Source organism: Lissotriton vulgaris, chromosome 7 (genome assembly GCF_964263255.1).
Source record: "Lissotriton vulgaris chromosome 7, aLisVul1.2, whole genome shotgun sequence".
NCBI lineage: Eukaryota > Metazoa > Chordata > Amphibia > Caudata > Salamandridae > Lissotriton > Lissotriton vulgaris.
Window position 1 is genome coordinate 770,529,120 of NC_141695.1, and position 13,734 is coordinate 770,542,853.

Consider the following 13,734-nt stretch of genomic DNA (forward strand, 5'->3'; position numbering starts at 1 on the left):
TGCCATTTTCCCCCTCTCCACCAGTGCAAACTGTGATCACAAGAAGGTACATGGGGGTATGGCATACTGTAAATGAAGGAACCCTATGCCATTGCACCCTTGACACCGGTGCAAACTGTGATCACAAGAAGGTGCGTGGTGGTATGGCACACTGTAAATGAAGGAATTATTTGCCATTGCACCCTTGACACTGGTGCAAACTGTGATCACAAAATGGTACATGGGGGTATGGCACACTGTAAATGAAGGAATTCTTTGCCATTGCACCCTTGACACCGGTGCAAACTGTGATCACAAGATGGTGCGTGGGGGTATGGCACACTGTAAATGAAGGAATTCTTTGCCATTGCACCCTTGATACCAGTGCAAACTGTGATCACAAGAAGGTGCATGGGGGTATGACACACTAAATTAAAGAACCCTATGCCACTGCACCTGCTCCACCAGAACAAACTGTGATCACAAGAAGGTGTTTGGAGGTATGGCACGCTGTAAGTGAAGGAACTCTTTGCCATTGCACCCGTGCCACCGGTGCAAACTGTGATCACAAGAAGGTGCAGGAGGGTATGACACACTAAATGAAGGAACCCTATGCCATTGCACCTGCTCCACCGGAACAAACTGTGATAACAAGAAGGTGCATGGGGGTATGGCATGCTGTAAGTGAAGGAACTCTTTGGCATTGCACCTGTGCCACTGGTGCAAAATATGATCACAAGAAGGTGCATGGGGGTATGACACACTAAATGAAGGATCCCTATGCCATTGCACCTGCTCCACCGGAACAAACTGTGATCACAAGAAGGTGCGTGGGGGTATGGCACGCTGTAAGTGAAGGAACTCTTTGCGATTGCACCCGTGCCACCGGTGCAAACTGTGATCACAAGAAGGTACATGGGGTATGGCACCTTGTAAGTGAAGGAACTCGTTGCCATTGTACCCCTGCCACTGGTGCAAACTGTGATCACAAGAAGGTGCATGGGGGTATGATACCCTGTAAATGAAGGAACCCTATGCCATTGCACCCTTGACACTAGTGTTCTCAGGAGACCCCTGCACCGCACGGCCACCAGCTGTTGTGTGTGCACCTCGCCTCGCTGCTGCCCGCAGCCTCGTAGAGCCTGCCTCGCCGATCCGCCCCTCCGCCGTATTTTCGTGTACTGTTGAATCTATTTTGTTTCCCTTTTGTTCTTCTTGCATTTTGTTAATCTTTTGTGTTTCCCTTTTGTTTATCTTGCATTTTGTTATTCTCAGTGCTGTTGTATTGTCTTTCAGCCCTCCTGTGCCTGCCCGCCCCACTCCCCGCTTCCCGCCGCCGTGCCAGTGGCCACGCCCCCTTTTCATTCTGTGCCCTCCCCGCTCCCGCCTCCCAGCTGCTCCTCCCTCCCACTTCACCATAAATGGCGACCGCGCGGAGGCGCCGATTGTGCGCTGAAGGCTCGCCAAAGGTAAGCCCGTCTGCGCCCGTCCGCGCCTGGACCGCGCCCAGTGCCAGGACCCCTGGCCCCCACCGATGCAAGATGACCCGACAGACCTACGATGCCGCTGCCCTCTACGCACTCAATGCCGGCCGGAACCCCACCTGCTGCCGGGCCGCCCCGAAACACATTCACGGACCCTTCACCTGCAGAACCTGCAAGTTCACCTGCCTCCGAACCTGCACCGCGCCCGCCAAGCCAAGCACCAGCAGCAACCTCAAGTGCATCCTGCTCAACACCCGCTCCGTCCACAGACACGACGTGGAACTCTGGAACCTCCTCGACACAACATCACCAGATATCGCCTTCCTCACGGAAACCTGGATGAACGTCTCCTCAGCCCCCGACATCGCCATCGCCATCCCGGACGGGTACAAGATCATCAGGAGGGACAGCGTCAACCAGACTGGAGGAGGCATCGCCATCGTCCACAAGAACACCATCCGCATCACGACCGACTCCAGCGACACCTTCGCTGCCGCCGAGCACCTCCACTTCCAGATTCACACCAACCCAAAGACGACCCTCAGAGGCACCCTCATCTACAGACCCCCGGGACCATGCACACAATTCAGCGAAGACATCACGGACTTCATCAGCCCACACGCCCTCCCCTCCGCCGACTACATCCTCCTAGGGGACCTCAACTTCCACCTGGAGAGCAACAAGGACCGCAACACCACCGCCCTGCTGGACAACCTCGCCAACCTCGGACTCAAGCAACTGGTCAATACCCCCACCCACTACGCCGGCCACACGCTTGATCCCGTCTTCTCATCCAGCAAGCATATCACCTTCAGCCCCTCCACCGAACTCCACTGGACCGACCACAGCTGCGTCCACTTCAACTTCAGAAAAACCACAACCCACCACCACCCGCAACAGATTCCTCACAGGAGCTGGAGCAAGATCACCGCCGACCAGCTCACCACCTCCCTCAGCCAGAACCCACCTGCCAGCACAACGGACCCCAACGAAGCAGCCCGCAACTTCACGCAGTGGCTGACCGCCTGCGCCGACGACCTCGCACCACTAAAGAACCCTCCCAGCTGACCCAGAAGCAAGAAGGCCCCCTGGTTCACCGACGAACTCAAGGACTCCAAGAAGACCTGCCGCACCCTCGAGAAAGCCTGGCTCCTTGACCAGACCACCGACAACATGACCGCCCTCAAACACGCCACCCGCAAGCACCACCAGCTCATCCGCACCACCAAGAAGAAATCACTGAAGGAGCGACTGGACAACAACGCCCACGACAGCAAGGAACTCTTCAGCATCATCAAGGAGTTCTCCAACCCCAGCACCGGCAACAACGACATCACTCCTTCACAAGATCTCTGCGACTCTCTCGCCTCGTTCTTCCACCGCAAGATTGCAGACATCCATAACAGTTTCGGCGCTCCATCCACGCACCCAACCGTCGAACCAACGCTCCCCACCGCCACCCTCCGCACCTGGACCACGGTGACCACCGAAGACACAGCCCGCACGATGAACACCATCCACTCCGGATCTCCAACCGACCCCTGCCCCCACCATGTCTTCAACAAGGCCGACTCCACCATCGCACCCCAACTCCGGGACGTCATCAACACCTCCTTCAACACCGCCACCTTCCCGGAGAGCTGGAAGCATGCCGAGTTCAGCGCCCTACTGAAGAAACCAACAGCGGACCCCACCGACCTCAAAAACTTCCGCCCCATCTCGCTCCTCCCTTTTCCTGCCAAAGTCATCGAGAAGATCGTCAACAGACAGCTTGCCACCATCCTCGAGACGAACGGATCCCTCGACCCCTCGCAGTCCGGTTCCAGAGCCAACCACAGCACCGAGACCACCCTCATCGCAAACACCGACGACATCCGAGCCCTTCTCGACAACGGGGAAACAGCGGAACTCATCCTCCTGGACCTCTCTGCAGCATTTGACACTGTCTGCCACCGCACCCTAGTCCAACGCCTCAGCAACATCGGCATCCAAGAGAAGGCACTGGAGTGGATCATCTCGTTCCTCGCCGGAAGAACACAAAGAGTCCGCCTCCCCCCGTTTCGATCCGAGGCCACCGAAGTCATCTGCGGCGTCCTGCAAGGATCATCACTCAGCCCCACCCTCTTCAACGTCTACATGAGACCTCTTGCTGCCATCGCACGCCAACACAACCTCAACATCATCTCCTACGCCGACGACACCCAGCTGATCCTCTCCCTCACCAGTGACCCCGACATCGCCAGAACCAGCCTACATGAAGGGATGAAAGACGTCGCCGAGTGGATGAAGAACAGCCGCCTGAAACTGTACTCAGACAAGACGGAAGTCCTCATCCTGGGACCATCGCCCTCCGCCTGGGATGACTCCTGGTGGCCCCCAGCCCTGGGCACCGCTCCCAAGCCAACAGACCACGCACGCAACCTGGGCTTCATCCTGGACTCCTCCCTCTCGATGACCAGACAAGTCAACGCCGTCTCCTCATCATGCTTTCACACCCTTCGCATGCTTCGCAAGATCTTCCAATGGATCCCGACCGAAACCAGGAAGACGGTCACCCAGGCCCTCGTCACCAGCCGACTGGACTACGGAAACACCCTCTACGCCGGAACCACAGCCAAGCTACAGAAAAGACTCCAACGCATCCAGAACGCCTCCGCCCGACTCATCCTGGACATCCCCTGACGCAGCCACATCCTTGGCCACCTGAGGAACCTGCACTGGCTCCCCGTCAACAAGAGGATCACGTTCAGGCTCCTCACCCACGCACACAAGTCTCTCCACGACCTGGGCCCCAAGTACCTCAATGACCGCCTGACCTTCTACACGCCCACCCGCCAGCTACGGTCTACTAGCCTCGCCCTCGCCGCCGTACCACCCATCCGACGAGCCACCGCCGGAGGCAGATCCTTCTCCTACCTGGCGGCCAAGACATGGAACTCCCTCCCCATTCACCTTCGGCTGACCCAGGACCATCTCGCCTTCAGGAGACAACTCAAGACCTGGCTGTTCGAGCAGTAGCGGACCCCTTTCCCCCAAGCGCCTTGAGACCCTTCCGGGTGAGTGGTGCGCTATACAAGTGTTATTATTGATTGATTGATTGAGTGCAATCTGTGATCACAAGAAGGTGCATAGGGGTATGGCACCCTGTAAGTGAAGGAACTCTTTGCCATTGCACCCCTGCCACCGGTGCAAACTGTGATCACAAGAAGGTGCGTGGGAGTATGGCACACTGTAAATGAAGGAACCCTATTCAATTGCACCCTTGACACCGGTGCAAACTGTGATCACCAGAAGGTGCGTGGGGGTATGACACCCTGTAAATGAGGGAACCCTATGCCATTTTCCCCCTCTCCACCAGTGCAAACTGTGATCACAAGAAGGTACATGGGGGTATGGCATACTGTAAATGAAGGAACCCTATGCCATTGCACCCTTGACACCGGTGCAAACTGTGATCACAAGAAGGTGCGTGGTGGTATGGCACACTGTAAATGAAGGAATTATTTGCCATTGCACCCTTGACACTGGTGCAAACTATGATCACAAAATGGTACATGGGGGTATGGCACACTGTAAATGAAGGAATTCTTTGCCATTGCACCCTTGACACCGGTGCAAACTGTGATCACAAGATGGTGCGTGGGGGTATGGCACACTGTAAATGAAGGAATTCTTTGCCATTGCACCCTTGATACCAGTGCAAACTGTGATCACAAGAAGGTGCATGGGGGTATGACACACTAAATGAAAGAACCCTATGCCACTGCACCTGCTCCACCAGAACAAACTGTGATCACAAGAAGGTGTTTGGAGGTATGGCACGCTGTAAGTGAAGGAACTCTTTGCCATTGCACCCGTGCCACCGGTGCAAACTGTGATCACAAGAAGGTGCAGGAGGGTATGACACACTAAATGAAGGAACCCTATGCCATTGCACCTGCTCCACCGGAACAAACTGTGATAACAAGAAGGTGCATGGGGGTATGGCATGCTGTAAGTGAAGGAACTCTTTGGCATTGCACCTGTGCCACTGGTGCAAAATGTGATCACAAGAAGGTGCATGGGGGCATGACACACTAAATGAAGGATCCCTATGCCATTGCACCTGCTCCACCGGAACAAACTGTGATCACAAGAAGGTGCGTGGGGGTATGGCACTCTGTAAGTGAAGGAACTCTTTGCGATTGCACCCGTGCCACCGGTGCAAACTGTGATCACAAGAAGGTACATGGGGTATGGCACCTTGTAAGTGAAGGAACTCGTTGCCATTGTACCCCTGCCACTGGTGCAAACTGTGATCACAAGAAGGTGCATGGGGGTATGATACCCTGTAAATGAAGGAACCCTATGCCATTGCACCCTTGACACTAGTGTTCTCAGGAGACCCCTGCACCGCACGGCCACCAGCTGTTGTGTGTGCACCTCGCCTCGCTGCTGCCCGCAGCCTCGTAGAGCCTGCCTCGCCGATCCGCCCCTCCGCCGTATTTGCGTGTACTGTTGAATCTATTTTGTTTCCCTTTTGTTCTTCTTGCATTTTGTTAATCTTTTTTGTTTCCCTTTTGTTTATCTTGCATTTTGTTATTCTCAGTGCTGTTGTATTGTCTTTCAGCCCTCCTGTGCCTGCCCGCCCCACTCCCCGCTTCCCGCCGCCGTGCCAGTGGCCACGCCCCCTTTTCATTCTGTGCCCTCCCCGCTCCCGCCTCCCAGCTGCTCCTCCCTCCCACTTCACCATAAATGGCGACCGCGCGGAGGCGCCGATTGTGCGCTGAAGGCGCGCCAAAGGTAAGCCCGTCTGCGCCCGTCCGCGCCTGGACCGCGCCCAGTGCCAGGACCCCTGGCCCCCACCGATGCAAGATGACCCGACAGACCTACGATGCCGCTGCCCTCTATGCACCCAATTCCGGCCGGAACCCCACCTGCTGCCGGGCCGCCCCGAAACACATTCACGGACCCTTCACCTGCAGAACCTGCAAGTTCACCTGCCTCTGAACCTGCACCGCGCCCGCCAAGCCAAGCACCAGCAGCAACCTCAAGTGCATCCTGCTCAACACCCGCTCCGTCCACAGACACGACGTGGAACTCTGGAACCTCCTCGACACAACATCACCAGACATCGCCTTCCTCACGGAAACCTGGATGAACGTCTCCTCAGCCCCCGACATCGCCATCCCGGACGGGTACAAGATCATCAGGAGGGACAGCGTCAACCAGACTGGAGGAGGCATCGCCATCGTCCACAAGAACACCATCCGCATCACGACCGACTCCAGCGACACCTTCGCTGCCGCCGAGCACCTCCACTTCCATATTCACACCAACCCAAAGACGACCCTCAGAGGCACCCTCATCTACAGACCCCCGGGACCACGCACACAATTCAGCGAAGACATCACGGACTTCATCAGCCCACACGCCCTCCCCTCCGCCGACTACATCCTCCTAGGGGACCTCAACTTCCACCTGGAGAGCAACAAGGACCGCAACACCACCGCCCTGCTGGACAACCTCGCCAACCTCGGACTCAAGCAACTGGTCAATACCCCCACCCACTACGCCGGCCACACGCTTGATCCCGTCTTCTCATCCAGCAAGCATATCACCTTCAGCCCCTCCACCGAACTCCACTGGACCGACCACAGCTGCGTCCACTTCAACTTCAGAAAAACCACAACCCACCACCACCCGCAACAGATTCCTCACAGGAGCTGGAGCAAGATCACCGCCGACCAGCTCACCACCTCCCTCAGCCAGAACCCACCTGCCAGCACAACGGACCCCAACGAAGCAGCCCGCAACTTCACGCAGTGGCTGACCGCCTGCGCCGACGACCTCGCACCACTAAAGAACCCTCCTAGCTGACCCAGAAGCAAGAAGGCCCCCTGGTTCACCGACGAACTCAAGGACTCCAAGAAGACCTGCCGCACCCTCGAGAAAGCCTGGCTCCTTGACCAGACCACCGACAACATGACCGCCCTCAAACACGCCACCCGCAAGCACCACCAGCTCATCCGCACCACCAAGAAGAAATCACTGAAGGAGCGACTGGACAACAACGCCCACGACAGCAAGGAACTCTTCAGCATCATCAAGGAGTTCTCCAACCCCAGCACCGGCAACAACGACATCACTCCTTCACAAGATCTCTGCGACTCTCTCGCCTCGTTCTTCCACCGCAAGATTGCCGACATCCATAACAGTTTCGGCGCTCCATCCACGCACCCAACCGTCGAACCAACGCTCCCCACCGCCACCCTCCGCACCTGGACCACGGTGACCTCCGAAGACACAGCCTGCACGATGAACACCATCCACTCCGGATCTCCAACCGACCCCTGCCCCCACCATGTCTTCAACAAGGCCGACTCCACCATCGCACCCCAACTCCGGGACGTCATCAACACCTCCTTCAACACCGCCACCTTCCCGGAGAGCTGGAAGCATGCCGAGTTCAGCGCCCTACTGAAGAAACCAACAGCGGACCCCACCGACCTCAAAAACTTCCACCCCATCTCGCTCCTCCCTTTTCCTGCCAAAGTCATCGAGAAGATCGTCAACAGACAGCTTGCCACCTTCCTCGAGACGAACGGATCCCTCGACCCCTCGCAGTCCGGTTTCAGAGCCAACCACAGCACCGAGACCACCCTCATCGCAGCCACCGACGACATCCGAGCCCTTCTCGACAACGGGGAAACAGCGGAACTCATCCTCCTGGACCTCTCTGCAGCATTTGACACTGTCTGCCACCGCACCCTAGTCCAACGCCTCAGCAACATCGGCATCCAAGAGAAGGCACTGGAGTGGATCATCTCGTTCCTCGCCGGAAGAACACAAAGAGTCCGCCTCCCCCCGTTTCGATCCGAGGCCACCGAAGTCATCTGCGGCGTCCCGCAAGGATCATCACTCAGCCCCACCCTCTTCAACGTCTACATGAGACCTCTTGCTGCCATCGCACGCCAACACAACCTCAACATCATCTCCTACGCCGACGACACCCAGCTGATCCTCTCCCTCACCAGTGACCCCGACACCGCCAGAACCAGCCTACACGAAGGGATGACAGACGTCGCCGAGTGGATGAAGAACAGCCGCCTGAAACTGAACTCAGACAAGACGGAAGTCCTCATCCTGGGACCATCGCCCTCCGCCTGGGACGACTCCTGGTGGCCCCCAGCCCTGGGCACCGCTCCCAAGCCAACAGACCACGCACGCAGCCTGGGCTTCATCCTGGACTCCTCCCTCTCGATGACCAGACAAGTCAACGCCGTCTCCTCATCATGCTTTCACACCCTTCGCATGCTTCGCAAGATCTTCCAATGGATCCCGACCGAAACCAGGAAGACGGTCACCCAGGCCCTCGTCACCAGCCGACTGGACTACGGAAACACCCTCTACGCCGGAACCACAGCCAAGCTACAGAAAAGACTCCAACGCATCCAGAACGCCTCCGCCCGACTCATCCTGGACATCCCCTGACGCAGCCACATCCTTGGCCACCTGAGGAACCTGCACTGGCTCCCCGTCAACAAGAGGATCACGTTCAGGCTCCTCACCCACGCACACAAGTCTCTCCACGACCTGGGCCCCAAGTACCTCAATGACCGCCTGACCTTCTACACGCCCACCCGCCAGCTACGGTCTACTAGCCTCGCCCTCGCCGCCGTACCACCCATCCGACGAGCCACCGCCGGAGGCAGATCCTTCTCCTACCTGGCGGCCAAGACATGGAACTCCCTCCCCATCCACCTTCGGCTGACCCAGGACCACCTCGCCTTCAGGAGACAACTCAAGACCTGGCTGTTCGAGCAGTAGCGGACCCCTTTCCCCCAAGCGCCTTGAGACCCTTCCGGGTGAGTGGTGCGCTATACAAGTGTTATTATTGATTGATTGATTGAGTGCAATCTGTGATCACAAGAAGGTGCATAGGGGTATGGCACCCTGTAAGTGAAGGAACTCTTTGCCATTGCACCCCTGCCACCGGTGCAAACTGTGATCACAAGAAGGTGCGTGGGAGTATGGCACACTGTAAATGAAGGAACCCTATTCAATTGCACCCTTGACACCGGTGCAAACTGTGATCACCAGAAGGTGCGTGGGGGTATGACACCCTGTAAATGAGGGAACCCTATGCCATTTTCCCCCTCTCCACCAGTGCAAACTGTGATCACAAGAAGGTACATGGGGGTATGGCATACTGTAAATGAAGGAACCCTATGCCATTGCACCCTTGACACCGGTGCAAACTGTGATCACAAGAAGGTGCGTGGTGGTATGGCACACTGTAAATGAAGGAATTATTTGCCATTGCACCCTTGACACCGGTGCAAACTGTGATCACAAGATGGTGCATGGGGGTATGGCACGCTGTAAGTGAAGGAACTCTTTGCCATTGCACCCGTGCCACTGGTGCAAACTGTGATCACAAGAAGGTGCATGGGGGTATGACACACTAAATGAAGGAACCCTATACCACTGCACCTGCTCCACCAGAACAAACTGTGATCACGAGAAGGTGCGTGGGGGTATGGCACGCTGTAAGTGAAGGAACCCTTTGCCGTTGCACCCCTGCCACCGGTGCAAACTGTGATCACAAGAAGGTGCAGGGGGTATGACACACTAAATGAAGGAACCCTATGCCATTGCACCTGCTCCACCGGAACAAACTGTGATCACAGAAAGGTGCATGGGGGTATGGCATTCTGTAAGTGAAGGAACTTTTTGCCATTGCACCCGTGCCACTCGTGCAAAATGTGATCACAAGAAGGTGTGTGGGGGTATGGCACACTGTAAATGAAGGAATTCTTTGCCATTGCACCCTTGACACCGGTGCAAACTGTGATCACAAGATGGTGCGTGGGGGTATGGCACACTGTAAATGAAGGAATTCTTTGCCATTGCACCCTTGACACCGGTGCAAACTGTGATCACAAGATGGTGCATGGGGGTATGGCACGCTGTAAGTGAAGGAACTCTTTGCCATTGCACCCGTGCCACTGGTGCAAACTGTGATCACAAGAAGGTGCATGGGGGTATGACACACTAAATGAAGGAACCCTATACCACTGCACCTGCTCCACCAGAACAAACTGTGATCACGAGAAGGTGCGTGGGGGTATGGCACGCTGTAAGTGAAGGAACCCTTTGCCGTTGCACCCCTGCCACCGGTGCAAACTGTGATCACAAGAAGGTGCAGGGGGTATGACACACTAAATGAAGGAACCCTATGCCATTGCACCTGCTCCACCGGAACAAACTGTGATCACAGAAAGGTGCATGGGGGTATGGCATTCTGTAAGTGAAGGAACTCTTTGCCATTGCACCCGTGCCACTCGTGCAAAATGTGATCACAAGAAGGTGCATGGGGGTATGACACACTAAATGAAGGTTCCCTATGCCATTGCACCTGCTCCACCGGAACAAACTGTGATCACAAGAAGGTGTGTGGGGGTATGGCACGCTGTAAGTGAAGGAACTCTTTGCGATTACACCCGTGCCACCGGTGCAAACTGTGATCACAAGAAGGTACATGGGGTTTGGCACCCTGTAAGTGAAGGAACTCGTTGCCATTGTACCCCTGCCACTGGTGCAAACTGTGATCACAAGAAGGTGCATGGGGGTATGACACCCTGTAAATGAAGGAACCCTATGCCATTGCACCCTTGACACCAGTGCAAACGGTGATCACAAGAAGGTGCATAGGGGTATGGCACCCTGTAAGTGAAGGAACTCTTTGCCATTGCACCCCTGCCACCGGTGCAAACTGTGATCACAAGAAGGTGCTTGGGAGTATGGCACGCTGTAAGTGAAGGAACCCTATTCCATTGCACCCTTGACACCGGTGCAAACTGTGATCACCAGAAGGTGCGTGGGGGTATGACACCCTGTAAATGAGGAAACCCTATGCCATTGCACCCACTCTACCGGTGCAAACTGTGAACACAAGAAGGTACATGGGGGTATGGCACACTGTAAATGAAGGAACCCTATGCCATTGCACCCTTGACACCGGTGCAAACTGTGATCACAAGAAGGTGCGTGGTGATATGGCACACTGTAAATGAAGGAATTATTTGCCATTGCACCCTTGACACCGGTGCAAACTGTGATCACAAGAAGGTGCATGGGGGTATGGCACACTGTAAATGAAGGAATTCTTTGCCATTGCACCCTTGGCACCGGTGCAAACTGTGATCACAAGATGGTGCGTGGGGGTATGGCACACTGTAAATGAAGGAATTCTTTGCCATTGCACCCTTGACACCGGTGCAAACTGTGATCACAAGAAGGTGTGTGGGGGTATGGCACACTAAATGAAGGAACCCTATGCCATTGCCCCCGTGCCACCGGTGCAAAATGTGATCACAAGAAGGTGCATGGGGGTATGACACACTAAATGAAGGAACCCTATGCCATTGCACCCGCTCCACCAGAACAAACTGTGATCACAAGAAGGTGCGTGGGGGTATGGCACGCTGTAAGTGAAGGAACTCTTTGCCATTGCACCCGTGCCACCTGTGCAAACAGTGATCACAAGAAGGTGCAGGTGGGTATGATACACTAAATGAAGGAACCCTATGCCATTGCACCTGCTCCACCAGAACAAACTGTGATCACAAGAAGGTGCGTGGGGGTATGGCACGCTGTAAGTGAAGGAACTCTTTGCCATTTCACACATGCCATATTACAGATGCAAGTGTAATACCAGAGAAGCTGTAACGAGGTGCACTGATACACATAGAGATGGTGCATAGTCAGTGCAAGAGAAGGAGTTTCAAGATGGGAATGAAAGATTGCCCAGTGACCCTCCAGGCATTCTGCTGCAGATGAGCGCTGTCCCTCACTGTACCACCTGCAGGGGGATCTATGCGCTGCTTTCAAAATAAGGCGAGGTTTGTGTCTGCTTGAAAAGGCGGGCCGGACCACCTTCCACTGTCGTGCCTGCCCTCTGCACAGTGCATTGACTCAATAGGGTGCGCTGTCACAGTCTAAGCCTGGATAATTGTATCCATTGACCTGTGCAGATTACAAAGGTAGAGCATCCCGCACCTGGAAGCGTCAACATTCTGAGGGCAAAAAGCCCTTAATAATCATTTTCCAGAGGCGCGGCCAATTTCGGGGATTCCCTGTCAGTGGGACTGCAGCTAGAGCCTGCCATCTGCAATTCAAAGAATTAACGACAAATATTCTACTTCAGGAAGCACCTCCCAAAAATGCTCAATTCACAATGTACATTTATATCCATTTTGAACTCTACCGCACTTACTCAAACCAAAAACAACGTATACACGAGTTGCAGCAGGTTTGTCGTGGAATAATGGGATTATTTGCTCGCAGAGTACTTCAACATCAGAGCGTGTCTACTTTGTGAACAACCAATGTATACAAATATTTATATAAAAAAAAATCCTTACGCCTTTGGACTTTCTTCCTCTCACTCTGACTGGATGCCCCAGATTAACTCTGCCTGAATAACTGGTTCTCCATTTAATGACTTGAGCCTTCTAGCTCGCATCTTATTATATTAAGATGGATAAATCATGGTGGGAAATTGACAAATGTCAGTTCCACCTCAGTCAGGAGGATGGGCGCCATAGAGGTTGCTTTGCCAGTTGAGGGAAGCAATTGGCATACATTGATGGCTGCATTTCACACTCTTAGACATCGCATTACCCAGGGATACCCCCATTCGACTAGTAATTACCGTATCCCAACCCACAGAACTTTAAGTAATCACAAATCTTTAGTACCTGTCTCAACAGTCAGCGACAGCACAGAGAAGGCGGTGAACCAGTGGAGCCAGGGACGGTGTTCAGAGGGGGCGCCTCCATTTGGCTGAGCCATCTTCCTGACGAGCCGCTCCAGCCAGAGAAATAAGGCAGCGACTGCAAAGAAAATCCGCCTCTGTGTGACTCTTTATCTAGGACACTGATCCCCACTGGGGACAGTTTCAGGCTCTCTCATCCCTCACTTGATTGGTGGAGACCCAGCTGGCATGACTGTTGCCGCGGAAACACTGGAGCGCTGGCATTGATTCTCTGAATTGCCAATTTGGGGGGTGGGGGGTTGATGTCCCAGAGCCCCCAGTATTGTGTATCTAGTCACATATTCTTCGTTTAAGAAAATGTATTAAACAAAATATAAACATATATTGTCAAAAGAAATAGGTATGGGCTTGCTTTAGCGCCAATTTTGGATGCGATGACCTAATATCTGGCCACTGAGAATTCACTCACAGTGAGAATCAGAAAAGGGATACAAGTGTGGCCCTTTTTTT

General features: G+C 54.6%; 1 protein-coding gene across 1 annotated transcript in view; it reads right to left on the reverse strand.

Moving 5' to 3' along the window:
* BTBD17 (BTB domain containing 17) overlaps positions 1-13,351 on the reverse strand; it is a 128,358-nt gene extending 115,007 nt beyond the window's left edge. Inside the window, exon 1 of the mRNA XM_086928786.1 lies at positions 13,208-13,351. Within this exon, the coding sequence (XP_086784912.1) occupies positions 13,208-13,301 (94 nt within the window). The 5' untranslated portion in view covers positions 13,302-13,351. The remainder of the gene's footprint in view (positions 1-13,207) is intronic.
* Between the last annotated feature and the right edge of the window lie 383 nt (positions 13,352-13,734).